General features: G+C 47.8%; 1 protein-coding gene across 1 annotated transcript; it reads right to left on the bottom strand.

The window, feature by feature from the left end:
- Positions 1 to 11,250: 11,250 nt before the first annotated feature.
- Positions 11,251 to 12,969, bottom strand: LOC136528110 (7-deoxyloganetin glucosyltransferase-like). Its single transcript, XM_066521009.1, has one exon. The coding sequence runs from the start codon at positions 12,861 to 12,863 to the stop codon at positions 11,361 to 11,363; it is 1,503 nt and encodes a 500-aa protein (XP_066377106.1). The 5' UTR covers positions 12,864 to 12,969; the 3' UTR covers positions 11,251 to 11,360.
- Positions 12,970 to 23,802: the final 10,833 nt, after the last annotated feature.

Here is a 23,802-nt window from a genome sequence, read left to right as displayed (position 1 = left end):
AGGTGGCACTCGTCAGAGAATTAAAAAAATTAAAAAAATACTTTGCCGAGTGCCAGATCGGGGGCACTCGGCAAAGGGGGATTTAACCTCGCTGGCCCAACCGGCCACACACACCGCACACACGCACGCAGGCAGCTGACCGCGCCAGCGCTGCCGCCGCCGCCCCACCCGCGCCCGTGCCGCCGGAGGAGGAGGAGAAAGAGAGGAGGAGGAGGAGGAGAGGAGGAAGGAGGAAGGAGGAGGAGGAGGAGGAGGAGGAAGAAGGAGGAAGGAGGAAGAAGAAGGAGGAGGAGGAGGAGGTGCCCCGACCACCGTTGCCACGTCCCCGGCGCTTCCCCAGCCGTCTCCTTGTCCACTGGCGCCCTAGCCCCTTCACCACCGCCGCCCTACGACGCCCACTAGGTATGCCCTACCGTCATTGTCGTTGTAGTATTACTAGTAGTTACGGTAGTAGTAGTAGTGCTAGAGTAGCAGTGGTGGTAGTCGTAGGAAACGTAGCAGTGGTTGTGACATTGTTATATATATGTGGTTGGATATAATCTTGTGCATGTCGGCCATCGTGCCGTTGGTTTTCTTGTAGGTTTTGGAAACCTCACCGTGCAGGGGAGGTGCTGCCAAAATTTTGTATTGACAATTTTATGTTTCTTTTTTTGCAGAGAAGAGCCCGTTGGAGCGGAGCCGGAGTACCTCGGCAACCTCGATCGCCTTCCTCGCCGCTGCGGGTCTGCCCGCACCGCGTCGCCTCGCCACTGCACCGACCCACCATGGCCCCGCTAGCCTGACTCCACTGCCACCCTAGGTATAACCCCTCTTTCCATATCATGGTCGTAGATCACGTAACCTAGTTAGGCGTCTCCCGTTCAAAAGAGATACAGTTGGAAATATGCAGATATTTCCATATCTAAAACCGTATCTATTTCGAATTGTCCACATTTTTTGAACAGCCCGCAGATGCATAGGTGGGGTTAGTTTCCATGGTCTACTCTGATCTGAGACAGAATTTCAGCATCATCTCCCTGTTGTTCTCTGGATACACACTCTCCCTGGCAGGACATGTATTTGGAGAACAGCGGGGAGGTACTGCCGAAATTCTATCTCGGATAGGAGTAGAGCATGGAAACTAACCTCATCTATGGATCCTCGCGTGGGATTAGGACCTATCCTCACCTATTAGATAGTAGGAACATCGTGTAGATGCAATTGATGTTTATATTACTCGCCGCTATATATGTTAGAGGATGGAGGACCGTGAGTGGATGTACATGGGCCGCACAAGTCGGGGTCAGGTCACCAATGAATGGATCAACAAGACTGATGATTTCTTGGAACGGGCATTTGGCATGGCTGCTAAAGGAACGAGTCAAATTTGTTGTCCCTGTAGAAAATGTGCAAACAGGAAAAGACAAACAAAGAAGGTCATGGGGGAACATCTTTGGAAGAATGGATTTACGGCAGACTATACCCGGTGGGTCTACCATGGTGAAGCCGATCGTATGAGAGAGGAGGTGGTGAGACCACACGATGAGGATTATGATGCTGATGCCGGGGTAGCAGACATGTTAAATGACTATCACGAGGCACAGTTTGCTAAAGGACGTACAAAGGAGGAGCCAGAGGCAACCACAAAGGCATTCTATGACATGTTTGCCGCGGCACAGAAACCCCTTCACGGCCAGACAAAGGTTTCTCAACTAGATGCCATTGGATGCATAATGGCATTAAAGTCTCAGTATAGCCTGAGTCGAGATGCCTTTGATGGTATGTTGATGGGAAGTTCCCATGCAAAGTATGCAAGGAAGGTCTGAGGTTCATTTGGTTGTAGAAGGGTGGCATGTATTCATCGTTCGACAAACATGGCAATTCCTCCCTCTTGACCATGCATTCAGATGGGACACCAAGAACTTTATGAAAGGTGTCGTAGTGACATACCCTGCACCACTGATAATGACTGGTGCCGTGGTTCGTGAATAGATAGATGGTCTCATGGTCAATCCAGAAGGTGGTTTTGTGGGATATGGTGAGCAACATATGTGGACTCATAAGTCAGGCTTGACTCGGCTCCCCTATTTTGATGACCTTCTCCTTCCGCACAATATTGATGTAATGCACACTGAAAAGAATGTCGTCGAGGCACTTTGGGCAACAATCATGGACATTCCTGACAAGTCAAAGGACAACGTTAAGGCTAGAGTGGATCTGGCAACGTTATGCGATAGACCAAACCAACATATGAAGCCTCCTAGTCACGGCAAGACATGGAGAAGGCCTAAGGCCGATTTTGTCTTGAGCAAGCCCCAAAGGAGGGAAGTACTAGAATGGATCTAGACATTAATGTTCCCTGATGGGTATGCAGCTAATCTGAGGAGGGGAGTGAACTTATCTACTATGCGAGTCTTAGGGATGAAGAGTCATGACTACCACATATGGATTGAGCGGCTTCTTCCGATGATGGTTCGAGGCTATGTCCCTGAGCATGTCTGGCTAGTGCTGGTAGAGTTGAGCTATTTCTTTCGCCAGCTTTGTGCCAAGGAGTTATCTCATCGTGGACATGCATTACGAGGCGCGCATCCAGGCCGTCGTAACTTACCACGGGACCGTCCTTGGAATGAAGGTCACCAAAAGGGACACAAGAACAATGACGCTGACCCAGGACCAGTACCTGTAGGTAAATATAGAACATTAATACTTATTCCTTTTGAGATTAAGTAGGCTTAATTTTATCTTCTAAAATGTCATGTACTTGATGGCCTGTAGATGATTCCTTATTGGTGCGCCGTGCATCCCCAGTGCTGGGTACAGATGGTGGACAAGTGGTGCTCACGCGAGTGGGAGGAGACGCATAACTTGTGTCGGGAGCAGCGTTTGATGATGCCAGGTGTAGCACACCATCAAGGCAGCCACAGCCTCAGCGGATACGTAGAAACATGGGTACGTGAATTTATTTATTTATTCTAACACTCAATTCTGCATGATTTCTAATCATCTTGTTGTTTTTCTCACAGCCGGCGTCACATGGTGGCCAGCCTTGCTCCATCTTCAAGGCATTTGCTATGGCCCACAAGGGCAAGGCGATGTCTGATGTCGACTACAACCCGAAGGATGGGCCCGAGGCGTACAGCAATGCGACCGTCCACAATCGCCTCAGTGAGTACACATCGATGGCAAGGGAGGTCCATGGGCCATAGTACGATCTGAGCACCGAGGACCTTGATGGAGAAGTCATAATGAGGGTGGGAGGAGGCAAGAAGCATGGACGGTACTGGATTGGCGACGGTGCAATTGACTCAGCTGCTACTCCTAGTCTCTCCCAGATTCGAGCAAGCAGCACAAGCACGAGCCCGGCCATACGACCTCGGTAGGACACTTCACACCATTGGGTGGAGGCACTCGAGGTTATTCATGGTTTATTCGTTGTTCATTGGTTTTTTCATACCTTTCCTTTGCATTATTGTAACATTGGGGTGAATATATTATAGGCCCAGCTGGAACAAGAGAGGAGGATACGGGAGCAGATGCAGGCGAAGATAGAGAGGGTGGAGGCTGAGCGGGAGGCCGAGCAGCGGAGGATGGCGGAGATTCTTCAGTACATGCAAAGTCTTGGTGCCGCTACAGGTGTAGTTCTGCCACCTTCGCTATTCGCTCCACCTCCACCTCCTCACTATTCTACTCCTGTGAGTATAAATGTTTTAGTTTGTATGTTCATGCTTATGCTCAAACCTAGTGGAGTATGAAAGTTTTATTCATGTATGGTATATATTTATCTTGTCTCACACATGCAATCTCTTCTCCTTTGTGCAGAATCAATCGGCGGCATTGAATGATCCTCATGCTTCAGCGAATCCTTCACCAAATCAGTCTCATTGGCCATCTTGGTGATGATACTTGTGGTTGTTAATGTTACTTCTATTTGCAATTGTGGTTGTAGATGATGGAGCACTTGGATTACTTGTGAACTTATTTGTGATATATTGTGAGACATGTGACGTTTGTGATATATATGTGATGTTTGTGATATATATGTGGTGTTGGTGATATATGTGTTGTTGATGATATATATGTGATGTTGGTGATGTTTGTTATATATATCTTTTGTTTGTTTGGATGGGATGTAAAAAACAAATAAAAAGGCTGTTTTCAGTCACTTTGCCGAGTGCAATGGCCATGACACTCGGCAAAGTGACTACCTGGGTACATGCTTTGCCGAGTGCAAAGGCCATTACACTCGGCAAACATCACAGATTTGCCGAGTGCCACGGGCCAGGCACTCGGCAAACATCACACCTTTGCTGAGTGTCTTGCCGGTGGCACTCGGCATAGTGGCCACCTTTGCTGAGTGTCTGAGCCAACGGCGCTCGGTAAAGCGATGACCTTTGCCGAGTGCTTGACCTTGACACTTGGCAAAGCCGCCGTCACGGTGGCGCTCGCCATCATGGCGACTTTTCTTTGCCGAGTGTCAGATTAGCACTCGGCTTTGCCGAGTGCCCGATAAAGTGCACTTGGCAAAGAGGTCTTTGCCAATAAACTATTTACTGAGCGCCCTTTGTCGAGTGTAACACTTGGCAAAGTCTTTGCCGAGTGTATATCGGCCTTTGCCGAGTGCCTGAGGCACTCGGCAAAGAAGCTGAATCCGGTAGTGCCCCCACGACTCGCATGGCCCAGGCAACCTGCTCGGCACTCTATCGATCCGCGCAACAGCACCTTCGACTGTAGGTAAACAAAGTCAATGTCGTACACGAACTGCGTCGTCGTGCACCCGCACTCATCTAGGCACGCCTTCCTACGCATGGCGTCGCTCACCCTCTCCAGCGCCATTAGGCTGGAGGGGTCATTGCAGTAGCCTTGTTGGCCTGCCGTAGCCGCGCTTGGGCCACCCGAACTCTACCGCCCAAATGTTGGTCGCGTCGGGGCTGCTACACTACATGTCTGTGCACACGCCGTAGGCGCCGCACATCATCAGGAACGCGCAATCGTCTAGGAAGAGACGTAGGACGTCAAACACCGGCGCCCACCGACAATCGTACGTCGCGGCAGTAGTACCAGGCGGTCTCGCTAAGTCCGAGGTGGTAGTACCGCTGCGGTGGCTCGGTGCTGATGTAGGCGTAGAGGATGTCACGGGTGATGGCCATCGTGACACTGTGACGGCCCCACAGTGCCCGTTGACCACACGCTGGTGCCAGGAGTGGAGCGAAGCACGAGGTCGACCGTGGCTATGAGCTCCATGGCGGCGCCCTGCCCGACAGGGCAGGCGTGGTTGGCACACCAGACCACCTACGGGATGACGGCCACGACGGAGGTCACGAGCGCACCACGGAGCCATCCACGTAGGTGATGTGGTGCGTGAGGGAGGCATCCATGTTGGTGAGGACAACGCCGACAACGAGGAGGGAGAGGGCGAGGGCGAGGGCCATGGCGAGGTGCATCATCCTTGCGCGCCGCATTGCAAACCAGACGGGCAGGGCAGGAGAGATTCGGGGGACACAGGTAAGTGCGGCGACGAGGTGCTGACCACGGCGAGGGAGAAAGAGGAGGAGGCGTGGGAGCAGTTGCGGCAAGCTGTGTTCGAGAAGGCGGCGGTGGACGAGGCCCATGCGCAGTCAAAGCACCACGTGGTGCTAGCCGAGCAGGAGCCAGCGAGCACCAGGCGGATGCAGCGGCAGTGTTGTTTGTCCCGTGGAGAGCAGGACGATGAGGAAACAAAGGGTTCAGCTAACACATGGGCCCCGCATGGTAGATTCCATCAGCCTGTTCGTTTGGCTGTGGCTTGTCGTAAACGATCGTAAATTTCCAGTCTGGACAGTATTTTTCTCTCACACAAACCAGCCAGCAGTACTTCTTCATGAACCAGCAACGATTACCGAACAGGCTGCATATAAGTGTGAATGAGCACGCCACGTAGGATAACAGGTCGAGCGAGCACCTGTTTGGACCGCTGGTTAGACCCGAAACAAATTTAAGACCCTAGAAGTCAAAAAATGAGAGTTTGGGTCCGAATGACACCTTGGTTCAAGCTTAGGGACATTTTACTCAAGTTTGGACGGCCAGCACTGGCGCACGTCTCGGGTGTGCGTGGTAACAGCCACAAATAGGTAAATTTAAGGCCTGTTTAGATGAGCTAATTATTAGTTGGACTAAAAATTATCTAGCTAATGTTGACTAGCTAGACGGCTAATAAGCAGTTGAAGACATGGCTTAAAAAACGAGCCTACCTATTAACCATGTTAGATGTACTATGGCTAGTTTAAATTAATTTTTAGCTAGGCCTACCATGTCCATACGAACAATTTTTAATCCTGCTACCAATAGGTCCCAACAGCTTCCTGTACAAGTTTGAATGCACGGGTACAGGCTACCAGTAGCTCCCAACAGCATCCTGTACAATTTTGAATGCACGGGTACACATCGGAGGTTGGAGGTGTTAGACTGTCTCCAACAGTAGAGGCAAAAAGCGACCCAAACGTAAAATGTGTTATGCACAGTGATTTACGTCCCAAAAATACGCTCCAACAGAGGACGCAAACCAAGCAGCCATTTTGCATACCACGTGAGTCGGTAGGCAAAAAAGTATCCTCAGTCTCCACGATGCAAAACTGTAGCGAACGACGACGTTGAGGCGTGCCTGCCCTGGAAGCTCCGCGCGGGGGCCATCTGCGAGGACGTCGAGGTAGCTGACCAGAAGGGGAGAGGGAACCACCCAAAGCCGCTTCTCTGCCCTCCCTGCCGTGCGAAACCGAGCACCCAAAGCCGCTCGCCAGCCCGCCGCCACTGCCACTCACCCTGCGCGCCGCCCCCGCGAAGACCAGGTATGCCGCCTCCGCCATGCGCGCCGCTCGCCCAGATCCGCGCGAGGCGCACCGCCCCCTCTCGCCCAGGTGCGCTGCTGCTCGCCCAGGCCACCGCTGCTCCCGGCGACCATGGCCTTGAGCTCCGCCCAGGCGCCGGCGGCGAGGCCTGCTGCTTCCCCGTCCAGATCTGGTTCGCCCTCGAGCTCCACCCAGCCCCCGCCGCTCGCCCAGCCGACGCGTTCTGCTCGCTTGCCCCCCGCCACCGCCTGCTCGCTCGCGTTTTTTTTTTTTTTTTTGTCGCTGTTAGAGAATGAAAGATTTGGGTGGGCTATCCTTTTACTATACATGACCTAAATCATGGAATTGATAGTCTTATGTTGACACGTCCTCCCGCGACAAGCATGTCTATAGGAAGGACTATGTACGTGTGAAAAATGATAGAACGGTTGTCTTATCCTTGTGCTGTCGTCTCTGTTTTATTATATATACTTCGATTGATACATGTACTAGTGGACCTTGGATCATGATTGACTAAAACTTTTTATTATTAAAGAATCTCTAATAATAAAATAACTCATAACAAAATAAATAATATTTATATAAAAATTTTGAATAAGACGAACGGTTAAATAAGAAGTCTAAAAGTCAAAAATAACACTTTTAATAGGATGGAGGGAGTACTTGGACTATGATACTATTCATAAATCTATTATCTATAGATTTCTATATCTATCTCTAATCACAACTCGTTCGCTTAAACTTATCAGTCGGCTTATTAGCTAGACTCTACAGTATTTTTCTCTCACAACAAATCAGCTTCAACCCTAACCGAACCTGCCCTATACTTTTATCATTGCTCCTCAGTCGTAGCGGAACAGAAGCAGGCCATTAGACTAAATTTGAAGTCTTGTGTTTCCACCATCTTCTTCACTTTTCCACCATCTTCTTCACTTTTCTCATCAACTATGCCTCTGATGGATGGTCCGACACTTAGGACGGTGCCTCTGTCCCCTTCTAGTGTCCTCCCTCTTCTCTCTCCTTTATTTCCTCCTGGAGTCATAGTGGGAGTGTCATGAACAACACTGATGACACAAACGCTTTAACTAGAGTCATTGCATAGTTGTTCAAGAAATGTCAGCGATAAACTCGACACAGACTTGTCGCATGTATGGACTCTGGCAATGCACATTACCGTATCACGCACAGGGAATTAGAAGGGTAGCACACGGGACGCAGATTTATACCAGTTTAAGTATGAGGTACTCTATGTCTAGTTGAAAGCATGTCTTTTTATCTCTTATGCTCGAGTTTACAGAGGCGCTGATGACTAGTTTTCTATTCAATGTAGTCTAAGAATATTGAAGGTATCGATTGGGGATCCCTACTCCTCCTTATATTGTCCGGGGGAGGGTTATAAGAATCTTGACCGGTTTACCGATACGTTTCCTAGTCGGTTACAAGGAAATCTAAACAGAATATCTATCGTATCTTGTAGAAGTCGGCGTCCAAGCTCTATACAATTAATAGGTTAGTTCCTCCACCACGTCTGGTAATGTACCCCCTGATCGGTCGGGCCTCATCTTCATCAGCTTCGGCCCACCACCCCACCCTGGTGGTAATGGCCTCTTATTCGGTCGGTGAGGTATCCTCAGTGGCAGAACTAGGGGGTGGCCAGCAGGGGCCACGCCCCCCTAGCACCATGCAAAATTTTTAATCCTATTTAGATTCCAAAGAAGATAGATAAGCAACAAAGGAGATGCAATTATAATATTACCTTTAAGAATCAAAATCAGCAGCTATGCTAACTTTTTCTCTATTTTCATACTATAGTTATCTTTGAGAATCTTAAAATTGTGATTATACAAACCTTTTAAAAAGTATATAATATATTTTGATGGGATTGACCATGTTTAGTTGCCCCATCTAATCTGAATTTCTGGTTCCGCCACTGGGTACCCTGCATCTATATCACTGACACTTGGCAATGTGGATCAAACTTGACAAAGACTACGAAGACTTGAGAGGAATAATTTTAGATGGTTTGAGACAATGATTAGAAAGGGAATCATGACATCTCATATCTTGACTTGCTCAGGAGCCAATTACAAGAAACACTGGTTCATCACTACTACATTCAGACCTATCATAAGCAGTTCGTAAAGCCCATCACAAATACTTTTCGGTCTCGGCAATGAGTTGTCATTGGTGATGACATTCTCATCACAATCGGTTTTGTAAGCGGCGGTGATAATGGCTTATCATAGTCGGTTTGTATTACCAGCCGGTGGTGATTTGAATAAAATTTTGTTTCAATTCCGGGAAGCCCCCTCTACTAGCTAGCTCCAACTTCAGCTCCATGGTATCGGGAAGCTGCTTCAGCTCCACGGTCGCAAGTCACAAGTCACGTGATTTTCCACGCGGTGCTAGGATTCAAACCTGAGACCTTTGTCCTCGCGCGTAGCTCCTCTAACCACTCCAACCCTAAGACACTTGTGTCTATATAGCATATTCATTCACTTAGTATTCACTTTTCAGGATTTAAAATGAATATATAGGACCCTAAATGGCTTCAGATGAAAAAGTCATAAACTACAAATTTATTGTTCAATCGAGATATACAACTTTGATTTTGGTTGTTTCGCCATCTGAGGTCGTTTGGCAAATTTGAATTTCAAAATGTCAAACTTCAGCCAGACTTTTGGGACCTCAAATGATTTCAAATGAAAAACTCATCAACTACAAAGTTGTTGTTCTCATCGAGATCTACAACTCTGGTTTTGGTCGATTTTCCATCCGAAGTCGTTGGAAAATTTGGTCTTTTAAAATTTAAAAATCTAATGAAAAAGTTGTCAACTACAAAGTTGTAGATTGGTTTTGGTCGTTTTTCCATCTAAGGTCGTTTGTACAATTCAACAAAATTGAATTTCAAAATTTGAGCGCTTCAAACAGAATTCTAGAACAATAAATGGTTTCATCAAATGATAAAGTCATCAACTACAAATTGATATAAAGTTTGTTTTCATCCAACTTCATTCGAAAAAGTTATGAATTTTATTTATGTTGCAGCATGGTTATCACCGCCGTATCATACAACAAGCTGGTGGTGAAAATGTCTTCACCGCTGGTTCATATGGCGTGGTGGTAGTGATGAGGAGCATATCATCACCGCCGGTTGGTGGTGCAAACCGGCTGTGACGATGGAATATCACCGTCGGTTGGTAAGACGAAGCGGCGGTGATAGTTATCAATCCAAATGTTCTTACGAACTGGTGGTGATACTCTCATACCAACGAACCTTTGGTGATAACTATCACCAATGGTTTTAATGATATCGACGGTGATAGAGAGGTTGGTGATAGGTCTGAATGTACTAGTGCATGTGAAGTACGAAAAATTATAGATACACATTTGTGTCTAGCACAGAAAACATATACATGTGTCTATGAAGAGGAAAAGTACGGCAAATAATTTCCCCCAAGACATCTTGCTCGATAATTTCCCCTAAGGCATCATCACCTGAAATCATCTAGTCGAAAATACTAATGTCAGAGATATGAGACCAGAATGCATCACCGTCTGTATCCTGCCCATGGCTATGGACTGGGCCAAAGACGACTAGTATGAGATCCACGTACGCCAGGCGCAACAACAGACGTGAAGACCAAGGCAGCATAGATAGCTTGCATTCTGATTTTTTCGACACGTAACCAACTAGAAAACATATTTGTTAGCCGATCTAATCTCTTGCAACTCTATCCGGGGCTATATAAAGAGGGGTAGGAATTCCTTTACTTTCATTCACTAGCGCATAGCTACAATTAGCAACTCCTGTAAACTCGAGCATACAAACAGAAGGATCTACTTCAAACTAGACATAGGGTACCACGTACCTAAACTAGTATAAAACATATGTCTTCTGTGCTACCAGTTTGATTCCCTATGTGTAGATACGTTGATCCAACAACTAACAATAGTAAGTAAAATGATTATTTAAAACAATTATCATTCTGGAAAAGAGCACGAGTTAGTTTAAAATTTACTACTACATGGCAACTAATTAAGAATCGAAAATGCTAAGAAACCGGATAACGATAATAATAAGATAATAACGGATTTTAAACCACTACTGATCAAATGAAAGGGGAAGATAGCCCTCATTTCATTTTGCATCAAATGGGTCTTCCGAACCTTCCAGACAGAGCCTGACAACCATCGGGCCATGTCGTGCCTAGGCTGGGCCAAAACCTCATGCCGTGGGCCGGGCCTCGTGTCCTTTTTGTTAGACCGGCTAGTATTGAATATTATTATTCCCTAAAAAAGTATTGAATATTATTTTTGCTCAAAAAAAGTATTGAATATTATTTGATTCTCAAATAAATGTATTGAATATTATATATATATATATATATATATATATATATATATATATATATATATATATATATATATATATATATATATATATATATATTTTCATTTGTTTATTCAATCAATACAATCATTCATTCCTTGTATCTTTTATTCATTCAATCTTTGTCTTTATTTATATTCACAAACTTGTAATTTCAATAATAATAATCACTCATCGACAGCTTTTGCCTGGTTATTGGAGAGTAGCACCGTGTGGATGACCCTGTCAAGGTTTGTCTCGGCAGGCCCACCCGGCAGCGCCGCCTTTGCGGCCTTCTCCTTCCACTCCTCCGCGCGCCGGCGCATCTCCCGCCCCTTCTCCCCGTGCATGGCCTCCTTTAAGATGGCCGCCACCTCGTCGGGCCGCACCTCACCGCCGATCTCCATCCCGATGCCCCACTCCGTGCGCTTGTACCGGCAGTTGGTCTGCTGCTCCGCGAAGAACGGCCAGCTGAGCATCGGCACCCCTGCGCAGAGGCTCTCCAACGTCGAGTTCCAGCCGGAGTGGGTGAGGAACACCCCGACCGCCTCGTGCTGGAGCACCGCCTCCTGCGCACACCACGTGGTCAGTAGCGCGCGGCTCTCGACGGCGGACGCGAACTCCGGCGGCAGCACGGCGCAGTCGCCCCTGACTAGGTCCGGACGGATGTTCCACACGAACGGGTAGCCGCTGTCGGCCAGACCCCAGGCGAACTCGAGCAGCTGCGAGTTGGTCATCACCGTGATGCTGCCGTAGTTCACGTACACCACGGACCGCGGCGCGCGGCTGGCGAGCCACTCCAGGACGCCGTCCTGCTCCTTCCAGAGGTTGCAGCCGAGGCCCGCGAGCGGGCTGCCGGCGGGGATCTCGTGGCGCTCGCGGAGGAGGAGCGGGCCGACGGGGTACACCGGCGGGAGGACGCCCCGCATGGAGTCCAACGTGGTGCCCTCGAGGTCCTCGAAGGTGTTGATGACGACGGCGTCCGGGACGAGCGATATCCGCTCGGACTCGTGCAGGAGGAAGTTGAGCATGACGTCGCCGCGGTCCGTGGTGCGGACGAAGCTGGGGAAGTCCCGCAGCTGCACGCCGTCGCACATGCCGTACGCGCCGGTCACCACGGCTGCGAGGCGGCCGCCGCGGACGTCCGCGAGGTCCGCCTCGTGCTTGAACGGCACGAGGCCCAGCTCGATGAGGTTGCTGAAGTTGCGGATGCCCATGTACCCGCAGGCGCCGATGGTGAGGAACGCGACGACGGGCACGCCGATCTCCCTGCCGGCGTCGAAGCCGAACGACATGATGGCGTCCACGACGAGGCAGGTGACCGGCGGAGAAGACTCGGCCTCGGCGTCGCCGTTGATCCTGGCGAGGAGGGAGAGGAGGTGCGGGAGGCACTTGGTCATGGTGGCGTTGCAGAGCGCGGGGATGTCCTGCGTGGCGTCGGCGTCAGAGGGCGGGAGGCCGTCGGGGATGGCGTCGAAGCGGAAGCCCGGCACGCCGTCGAGCGCCTTGGGCCCGCGCGTGTGTAGCAGGCGCCGGTGGTTGAACTCGGTGTTGACGAAGGTGACGTGGAAGCCCCGCGCGTGGAGGAGCTTGGCCAGCTTGAGCATGGGCGTGATGTGGCCCTGCGTCGGGAACGGCACGCACACGGCGTGCGGCCGCCGCTGGCCCTCCGCCGGCGTCAGTGACCCCATGATCGTGCGGCACCTCCGGTTCCAGGTGAATTTGTGTGTGGCCGGCAGCTTGGAAAGTGACCTATTTATTGCACTCTACCGCCTATTACTAGTGACCAGCGAGCAGCAGAAAAGAAGCACGTCGAAAAAACAAAAGAAAACAAACTTCTCTATCGATGCGACGCGATCAGTGAGAGTGAGACGTTGATGCTGCGCACTGCGTCGTGACGGCAGTGCGTGGCTATTATAAACAAAAGAAGCACGCGGTACTCGTGGCGCGGCAACTTTTTTTCCATAATGATACGCACGGTTGTCCGTCGAACGCCCCCCCCCCCCCCCCCCCCCCCCCCCCCCCCCCACCTCCCCACCACCCACCACACGCGGCTCCATCTTCTAAAAACAAAAAAAAAAACACTCCTTATCAGGGCCGTCCCACAAATTTTATGGGCCCTTGGGCCAGTAAGACACTAAGGGCCCGGCAATGTAATATTTGAATAGGACGATTAAAGTATATAACTTATAGCATATATTTAATTCTTCTTCAAAAGGTAACAGTACATCAAAGAAGATAAAAAAACGGCAAAATAACTATGATGGTTACCTCAAATAAAACTACGGTGCTTCAGTGCTTTTTAAAAAAGCGTCTTCGGGCATTTCTTGATGCAAAATCTTCAAGAACACTTTCAAGATCAATTGTATCTAAAATATCCTTCTCAATGCTGCACATAGCCAAGCCATTTAATCTTTCTTGTAGCATAGTTGACCTCAAACAATTTTTCAGGAGCTTCAATTTGAACTTATGTTTCTTTGGCAACATTTAACATGATAAAAAAATATTGAATTACAAATCAAATCCCTGAAGCCTAGCCCTATCCCCGTAAGCAGGTATTGATCTGTACACTAAAGTACTGAACTGCAATCAATTTGATTCGTTTATTTAAGAGGCCTGATACCTTTGCCGACTTGCCGTTGCCGTGAAGAGGGACGCCGCACCGCAGTGCCACGCCGCCACGCCGGAGGGACGTCCGTGCTCGCGCTCACGCCTGGCCCTAGCACGCCGACACCGTCACGCAGTCCGCAAACACGCACTCATGATCGAGAACGAGAATACGAGCGGCTGCCGCCAATTGGTACGCAAGCCTATTGGTATGCACTGTTGCCTTGCCGGCGTATGGGCTGATAGCATCTACTATACAGTATACACATGGGTACCCTCATGGGCCCCCAGCCTCATGGGCCCATGGGCATCGCACAGGCTGCCCCCCCCATAGGACGGGCCTGCTCCTTATCTACTCATCCCATGATCCCCGAGGCCGCGATGCAACGACTTCGAGCATGAGCGCTGCTGCCCCGAGTGCCGAGGCTGAGCTGCCCAAGAGGCACCCCGTCGGTCGCTGCCCTGCGCCCCCGCCTATGCCTGGCGCTCGTCACCGAGTCGGGCTGCGCGCGTGACCACGTGGTCGAGCCGTGGCATGGCCACTCATCCGCCGGCCCCCTTCACCCACTGCTTGCCCGTATCCCGTCGCGCCGTGCCTACCTCTACCGTGCCGTGTCTTTCCCCCCATCGTGGAGACCCGAGCTTACTGCCTACTATAGTTCCCCACCAGGTAGGCCATGGTCACCGGTGATGCCGTTTTTCAAGTGTTTCAGGCGTTTTAAACTTATGTTTCAAGCGTTTTATCTGGATGTTTCAAAAGTAGATCTGGGATGCTGCATATGTTGCAATGATAATATACGCATGTTGCAAGCCTATGTTTCAAGTGTTTCAGCTGTTTCAGACGTATGTCTCAAGTGTTCCATCTGGATGTTGCATATGTTGCTATGGCTCTACCTGAATGTTTCAAGCGTATGTTTTGAGTGTTTCATATGTTTCATACTTATGTTGCAAGTGTTTGATCTGGACATTGCAAAATTAGATCTGGATGTTGCATATGCTGCTATGCCTAGACGTGTTTAAGCGTAGTTTCAAGTGTTTCATCTGTTTTAAACGTATATTGCAAATGTTTTATCTGGATATTTCAAAATCAGATAGGGGTGTTTGCACATCGAGGCCAGTGGTTGTCGCTGCTGCTAGGGCACAGACGTGGGACAAACCACGTGGGTTTCCCGTGTGGGGCGTGGGGTGGGTGCGGAGGCGCGGGTCCAATGATGGACGCGGGCGTGTTTGCGGTCCTTAACGGCCAAATCCGACCGCCAATTACAACATAAAAACGGGAGACATTAGCAATCTTAATCACATATGCATTTACTATTAACCAAGTTACACATGTATTTGAAGAACATTATTTTGCAGGCCACAAACACAAATACATGGAATAAATCACTGAAAGACGCTTGTCCGACGCTGATTTGCGCAAAAGAACAAGGGAGACGCCCATCAAATTAATTCAACCAGGGCAAAACCCCATGGAGCAGTAAACCATGTCCAGCCCATGTGAAGGGTCGAGATGGCGGACTAGAGGGGGGGTGAATAGTCTTTTCTAAAATTAATCGCGTCGGCTAACCGATATAAATGCGGAATAAAAACAATCGGTCTAGCCAAGACTACACCCCTCTATATATGTTTCCTAGCACCTTGCAAAGATACTAATTATGCAACTAAGGTGCCGGGCTAGCTAGAGCTCTCCTAAACAATTCTAGGAGCAAGGTCACACAAACCTATGCCACTAGTACTTTAAGCAACAAGGGAGCTCCTACACATGCTAGTAAGCAAAAGCACAAAGCCAACTAAGCTCACTAGCAAAGCTCAATAACAAGGCAACCAATGCCTAATTAGAGAGCGCAAATACTTAGCTACACAAACTAAGCAATGTGACTAACAAGGTTACTAAAACCAAATTAGCCACTCAAGGGAGCTACTTCTATGCTACACAAGCTAGAAGGTAACTAGTGAGCTACACAAGCTAACTAATTACAAGAGCAACTACACAAGCACAATGTATGTGAAAGTAATTACAAGCTTGTGTAAGGGGGTTGCAAACCAACGGGAAGAACAAAGTTGACACGATGATTTTTCTCCTGAGGTTCACGTGTTTGCCAACACGCTAGTCCCCGTAGAGACAAGCTTCAAGGTTGCCGCCGGTCCTCTTGCTAGTGGTGACTCGCAAGTCACACTCTCCCACGTGAAGTGCTTACCACAAGCTCTAGCACTTGACCCGGCCGGACCACTTGTCGCCCTTCGCGTCTCGCTTTACTAGAGTTGCTCTTCGCGGCTCCCGCGGGGCGAGCACAATGCCCCTCACAAGCACTTCTCCGGAGCACCGCACAAGCTTCTTGCGCGCTTCGACGGAGACCACCACCAAGCCGTCTAGGAGGTGGCAACCTCTAAGAGTAACAAGCACCACCGGCTTGCAACTCGATCACCTAGTGCCACTCGATGCAACCTCACGATGCAATCGCACTAGAATCGCTCACTCACACAATCGGATGATCACTATCAAGTATATGTGTGATGGAGGGCTCCCAAGCACTCACAAGCATAGACACTAAGTCCCTTGAGGTGCTCAGCACCAGCCATGGCCGAGGGCCACTTCTATTTATAGCCCCAAGGGCTAAACTAGCCGTTACCCCTTCACTGGGCAACGGTCGGGCCGACCGGACGCTCCGGTCGTGTTGACCGGACGCTGGACCTCAGCGTCCGGTCGCCCGCAGACGACCACGTGTCCTGATTCCAACGGTCACTTGACCTGACCGGACGCAGCAGCTTCAACTGACCGGACGCTGGACCCTCAGCGTCCGATCGTTTCCAGTAAGCTCCCGAGCATGACCGGACGCGTCCGGTCGAACGCGATCGGACGCAGCACCAGCGTCCGGTCACTCTCCAGCACTGCTACACTCCACGTCAGCGCGACCGGACGCAGCCTGTGTAACAGAACTGACCAATTATATGAAATTAAGTAAGAAAATCATCCACCAGAGCAGACGATTGAGCAAACTTAAGCCCGTATAACCCGGTAGTCCGTGAAATCACGAAGGATTTCAAACCAACTCGTGTCCCAGCTATGATCGTAATAAGTTTAGCGGTCACCATCACATATTACATAAAAGTTTGCGTCATGGATACATTAGAGTTTCAACATAGTTATTACAAAACCAGTTCGAATAAAAGTAGCGGAAGTCATTTGTTCAAACCACACACACACTCACGCGGAGTTTAAATATAGTGCCAGCGAATGATCATCTCCAACAAAAGCATCAGACGAGACGTAAGGAATGACCATGCCCATGGTCCTAAGCATCACCCATCGCAGGGTAAAGGCAGTTGATACAGTAGCCGTAATACATCTGCCCATCTGCAACAAGTGGGAATAAAACCCTGAGTACGAGAAGGTACTCAGCCAGACTTACCCGACATAACCGAAAATAAATGACACCAAGGATTATGAAGGGCTTTATAGTGGAGTAGCTGACTCATTTGCAGAAATAAGCATTTTTAGCATTTCAAGAACCTTTCAAAAAAAGCATTTTTTGCCAAGTTAATTATTATTAACCTGTCGACTAGATTTGCACCTATACTAGAGTAAACATGTGATTAAGCAGATAATGATAACCACTGATCATTAAACAACTTTCATACTGTCATATTCACTATAACTGTCCAAGTGTTCCATAACATTTACTACGATGAAGTAACTCAAGTCAAGTGCTCACTATCCAGGAGCGATGGCGATTCGAATCGTTTCCTAACCAGCTGGTGATTTGTTCCTTACACAAATCTCACTCACCCGCTAAAGTGAGATATTGATCACCGAGTCAACTTTCCAGGAATCTCGAGTTTGCCAGGAACCACATGTACCCGGGGGCCGACCGACTGCACTTTGGCCTTATCATCCCGCCCCCGTGTCCTACCACACCTGCTCCGGCACAGTGCGCTGCAGGCAATCTACTCGGCCCAAAAAATCTCCCAGCTTCGTGGTCGGAAGGTACTTTATCCGGCCAGCTAAATGTAAGGCATACGTTCAACATGACTCGAGGCCCAACAACGGTCGGTCCTTAATCGACACAGACGGAAAACACTACAGTCCAAAACTCTGCAAGTCTCCGTCCAGTCTCAACTTCATTTAACACTTAGTTATACCATGACTTCATAGCCATCCAAGCAGATCCAGGTAACCACCTATAGCTCGCAGATGACAGGAAATCACCTGACTTTTACCGGTCTAAGCCAGCTAAGCATTGACTCGACTGCGGATACCAGGGTAACAAGGATATAGTATAACAAAGGTAAGCAAGGTATAATGCAGCAACGGTTGCAAACAACTCCTGAACGTAATGCATCAATTAAAGTAAAGCATTTAATTAAATCATTGCAAACCGGGAGAAACATGCTCCGGGGCTTGCCTCTCTCGAAGGAGCTCGGACGGTGATCGGGGCACTCCGGAAGTTCCTCAACGTCCTCCTCGTCGGCTTCTGGCACTTCCTGCTGCTGCACCTCGAGCTGCTCCTCGGGTATGACGACTGGGTTCTCGGTTTGCGATCCTGTATGATGCAATGCGCGTAAGTGATTATGCAAATGGTGCATCAAAGGAGATGGATGCAATGGATATGTTTAAATGCAAGGTAGTCAACATCATCCAAGGAACTATACTACAAGCACATGTCATCTACTGCATTCTCTTCTACTACTAATATGTTAAGTTAACATATCTTATGAAATGCTTCAAAGATACACCAAAGCTTTACTAATTTCTTAATCACACTTAAAACAACACTTGCTTAGACCCTAATTAATAATAGGTTTGAATAGCAACATATATTTCTGATGCTCCTAAAAATCTGAGAAAATTACAGTGGCATAATACTACCCTAAACAGACTACCATAAAAATTTCATGGCATTTGGATAAGTAAACTATCCTACACAAAAATGACAAGCTATAGCATAAAAATGAGCATGAAATTACTTTGTACTATGAAAAGTGTCAAACAACAGAATTAATATTTTTCCTAGGTTCTTCATAGCCTATAATGACTGTCCAAAAATTACCACATGCATGTTTTATACAAAGTTTGCTCTCTAGCAAAAATAACAAAAATCAGCCATTAAAGACACTTGAACTACACCTCCTAAGTTTTCCACAGCACATGCATGAAACATATTTTTCCTAGGAAGTACATGACATAAGAAGATTAACAAACTTGGAGATCATATTTTTCTGAAGCCTATAGATTTTTCTACACATTTTTCAAGTTATCAGCAATATCAATGATCAAATAAAATCCTACAGAAAAGTATCCCAAAAATGACATGCAATAATTTTCCCAAGTAGATCTGGTGATAAGGAACCGCCTCGCTTCTGGTGACAGCAAGCAGGCGCGCGAGTGCGGGCGAGCGGGAGAAAGAGCCGGCGCGCTGGGCTGGGCCGAGCAAGGCGAGGCGCGCGCGTGGGAGGCTGGCTGGGCCGGCTTCGGCTGACGGGCCAGAAGCGAGGCGGCGGCCCGTTAAGGAAAAATGAAGATTTTCAATTTATATTTTCAAGAAATTTTCAATACCAGTTTTTCAAATATCATTTTGAGCAAGAAAATGACATCTTTTGAAAATGGACCAAAAATGAAAGTTGTTTAGAATTTAATTCCTTACAACTTTGCTTTTATGACCAAAGTCCAATTCTATCTAGATTTTAAATTACAAAGTCAAAGTTAAATTTTAACTCAAAAACCCTAATTTTGGGAAATTACTTTGGAAGCAAAATTTTGAATTAATTTGAATACAAACCTTGCTCCAAAAATTGTGCTAAACAATTCTAGATGATTTACAAGCATAACCAACAGTTTCTACTCAACTAGCAAGCAAGAATCAGAGCAAAACAACTCTAATAAGTGTATGCATCATTTACGTTTCACAAACATGTTTCGTATGTTTCGAAGTAATGTTTCAGTTGTTATATGCAAGATTATGCATGTATGATTAGGATGCTTGATGATGCACGATATGTATGATTAGCAGTGCCTAAATGCAGGCATAACACCGGGGTGTTACAGCCTGCCGGCGTCCGGTGCATTCAGATCCAGCGTCCGGTCAGTTGACCGACGCCAGCATCTTTGCGACCAACTCGTTTTCACTTCTAACTTCTTCACCCTTGCTCCAATGAGCTAACCACCAAGAGTTTGCATCCGGCGCAATAGAAAGTAGGCATTCCATTTTCCCGAATGCGCCGAATCCCGCTGAGCAAGCTCGGCGGGGGGGAGAGAGGGACCCAAAACCCATCTCACCCCTGCAAACACCACCTCCTTTGTAAATGTGCCAACACCACCAAGTGTACACCATCATGTGTATGTGTGTTAGCATTTTCACAATCATTTCCCAAAGGATGTTAGCCACTCAACTTGCCACGCCACTCGATCCTAGCGACAATGCAAAGTTAGATCACTCGAGTGGCACTAGATGACCGATATGCAAACAAGTTTGCCCCTCTTGATAGTACGGCCATCTATCCTAAACCCGGTTATAAACTTCTCTACGCACCTATGACCGGTGAAATGAAATGCCCTAGGTTATACCTTTGCCTTGCGCATTCCATTCCATCTCCTTCAATGTCGATGCAACACATGCACCAACACGATCAACAATGATATGATCCACTTCATATCATCACGTGATCATATTGGTTCATCGATCTTGACTTTACTTGCTCTTCACCGTTGCCATCGTCCATCGGCGCCAAGTCTTGCTCAAGCTTCACCGCCACGCGGTCCATCACTCCAAAGCCTTTGACTTGCCCTTCACGCTTGCAACCGGTCCATCAAGCCAAGTCTTGTCTTGATCTTCTCCACCTTGATCACATGACTCAATGTCATGTCTCATGTGCATTTAAGCTCCTTCATCATCACATGTGTGAGCTTTGCAACATCTCCAAGCCATTTTCACCTTCATGGCATATGTTGCTCACACACATGTACCTGTGGACTAATCACCTTTGTATCTCACATAAACACAATTAGTCCACCTAGGTTGTCACTCAATTACCAAAACCAAACAAGGACCTTTCACCATGGCCTGCCACACGAAGGCGGTGGCGAGGCGGCACAGTCAAGGGGCAGCCGGCCCCCTACTGGCGCTCCTCAGCCTCACCTTCGACAGGTGATGGCATGGCTCCATGCTAAGGCGGTGCAGCCCAGGGCTTCGTGCCAAGAATAGCTAGAGCACCGCCTTAGACCTTGTATAAGTAGAGGGGTACCCCCCTCTCTCACACACACCAATTGGGCTTCCACAACACAACACAAGAGAGTCACAATGTGACAAGAAGAGAAGAGCTCCATTCATATCTTAGTTCTCTAGCTAGTTCTAGTGTAAGAAGTGAGTAAGAGTGGAGAAGTACCGGAGTTGTCGGCTACCTCCACTTGTGTACTTGGGGCCCCTTGTACACTTGGCGGAAGGAATGCTGGGAATCGTCGGCTCCTCTCCACTTGTACCTCTACGTTCCGAATACTACTTGGAGTATAAGGTGCGTGTTTATCTTTGGTGGTGAGTTCTACTTTAAGTTAGTCTTATTCATTATTTACTTGTGGGTTCGTCGTTCGTCCTTGTGATGAATACTCTAGTAAAGGGCCCTGATAGAGATGGATAACCCTGATCGATGCTAGAGTAGTAGTCGATAGCGTAGACGTGGTGTCTAGGCTAGAGGCTATCTTCGTTTGTCTTGTTCCCTATGGTTGATGGGTAGGCGGCAGGTGGTGACAGCTCTGTCCGTCCTTCGTACCCCCCCTCCCCCGTTCGGGTTCGACGTAGACTACAAGCCGGTATCGCCTGGCAGACCAGGTGCGCTCCGGTGCTCGAAGTAAGTATATAGTGGCAAAGCTATCTTAGCTTAGGATCTCTATCCTTAGAAAACCTCGCTACCCGAGCTATCATTCTTCTTGTTATCATTAGGTGAACTAGCTTAAGAGACTCTTACACCTCCGTTCCTTATGAAAATACGATACCCTGAATACTTCCGGGTGAAATACTACAACGGTAATTCCGTGCGCTTGCGGATTATTTCTGTATGCGTTAAGAAATATCAACAGGGCGCTGGTGCTAGGGTGGCGAGATGCGGACGCAGGAGCTGCGCAGGTGTGGGACCCGTGTTTGGACGCAATGTCCCGTCTGGACGTCTAGGCGTTAGGCCTTCCATTTTTTAAGTGGCACGACAACTTGTTAGAAACAAATGTAACACCACAAGATTTTTGTTTTTTTAATAATGATCAGTTGATCACAAATATTTCGTTGAAGCCATCAATTACAAAGCTCGCTGCCTACAATGACCTCAAGGACTCTGAGTTCAATTGTATGCAGTGGCGGATCTATGAAAAATATATAGGAGGGGCTGAATAAAATAACGCTAAACCGCTTTAAGTCTACTATACTCCATTATAAGACAAATGTAATATAGTTTGCAATGGTTTTATATTGAAATGTCAATAAAAATAAAATACATCGTAAGAAAAGATAGGACGTAATTTTTTCATACCCAATGGACAAAGTCCCAAACCAATAGGTAACGCATGACGATGTCAGTCCTGTTCACTTGAACCACTTCAGCAGTACTTTTTTAGCGAACGAACTATGTTTTGCTCTCACAATAAATCAGTATAAGCATCAGTATAAGCTAAATTTCAGCAAAACAAGGAACCTATACAAAAGACACAATAAGTTGCGTCCTTTGAGACACCATACTCTAACTAATCAAATTCATCAAACCGGGTTTTTTTGAAATGACTATTCACCACTTTGCCATTTGTGAGGAAAGATAACATTAACTAGAGGGGTTCGGTCACTCAAAGCATATGCTCTCTTTACTTGATCTCTAGCTTTAGGTGCATAATCTTCGATTGGTTGCGATTTCCTGGATCGCCAATAACATCCGAGTCACCAAACTCTGCCCCAGGTTTCTTTAGTTGGCTTGTGCCCTCATTAGTTGGTGAGGTTGGAGTACCGCTAGTATTGCTTGAACTTGATAAATTAATATGTGTGCAAAATTCTTTTTGACATTATGAGTTTCTCAAAAATAACAATATCAACTTCTCAATTTGTCATCCAAATAATCAATCCTTAATCAAATATTTCATCAAATCACTAATACAATTTTTATCAATCACATTCACAAATTCACAATTTAGAAAATTTTAAAATTTAAAAGGTTATAACTAGTCGGGATGCCATCCTGCTGGCCGATGCTGGAATCTTTCCCGCACCCCCCCCCCCCGCCGGCCCCTACTGGCTGCCGCTGCCGTGCCCCTGGCCAGATGTGAAAGTGCATTTGCCCCCTATGTGGGTTTTGGTGTATTGATGACATCCAAATTAGGGACTAATGTGATCTTAACGAGATATGTTGCAGCTATTAGTCCCATGAAAGATTCAAAGAGTTGATAAAGATGAAATGGTATCTCTCAATTCTTGAAGTTGTAAAGGCGAACGAACTCAAAACGATCTCCAAAGGTTTTAATTTTGTTTTTGAGTTTAGGATCCGCCGCACTATAAAGAGGGATGCAAGTTTAGTTGGTCTGAGGAAGATAGAGTGCTCAAGCATTTAAATAAAAACAAAAGAGAGTCACTCTAGCACTTCACGAGCACATAGAATAATTTTCTGTGACTTTCGGTGTCGGAAGTCCCGACGTAAGTCAGAACTCCCGACAGTCGGAAGTCCCGACCTAAGCCAGGAGTCCCGGCACCTGTGCTTCTGACTGCTCGCTGTCTGTGCACGTCGGAAGTCTCGACGTTCGTCGGGAGTTCCGACCGTCGGAAGTCCCGATGTTCGCCGGGAGTTCTGACACTGTCCTGGCCCAAGCCGGGAGTCCCGGCACCAGCGGTGCTGGCTGTTTGTTTAACTGTGCACATCGGAAGTCCCGACGAACGTCGGGAGTTCCGACCGTCGGAAGTCCCGATGTTTGCGAGAGTTTCGACACTGACTTTCACCCGTGGACTTCTGACCCGTTGTGAATAGTGTTTTCTGTTTATGTCGGAAGTCCCGGGATCTGCGTCG

This window comes from Miscanthus floridulus, chromosome 19 (assembly GCF_019320115.1).
Source record: "Miscanthus floridulus cultivar M001 chromosome 19, ASM1932011v1, whole genome shotgun sequence".
Classification (NCBI taxonomy): domain Eukaryota; kingdom Viridiplantae; phylum Streptophyta; class Magnoliopsida; order Poales; family Poaceae; genus Miscanthus; species Miscanthus floridulus.
The sequence above is the reverse complement of the archived record's forward strand: the minus strand, read 5'-3'. Positions and strand labels throughout refer to the sequence as shown.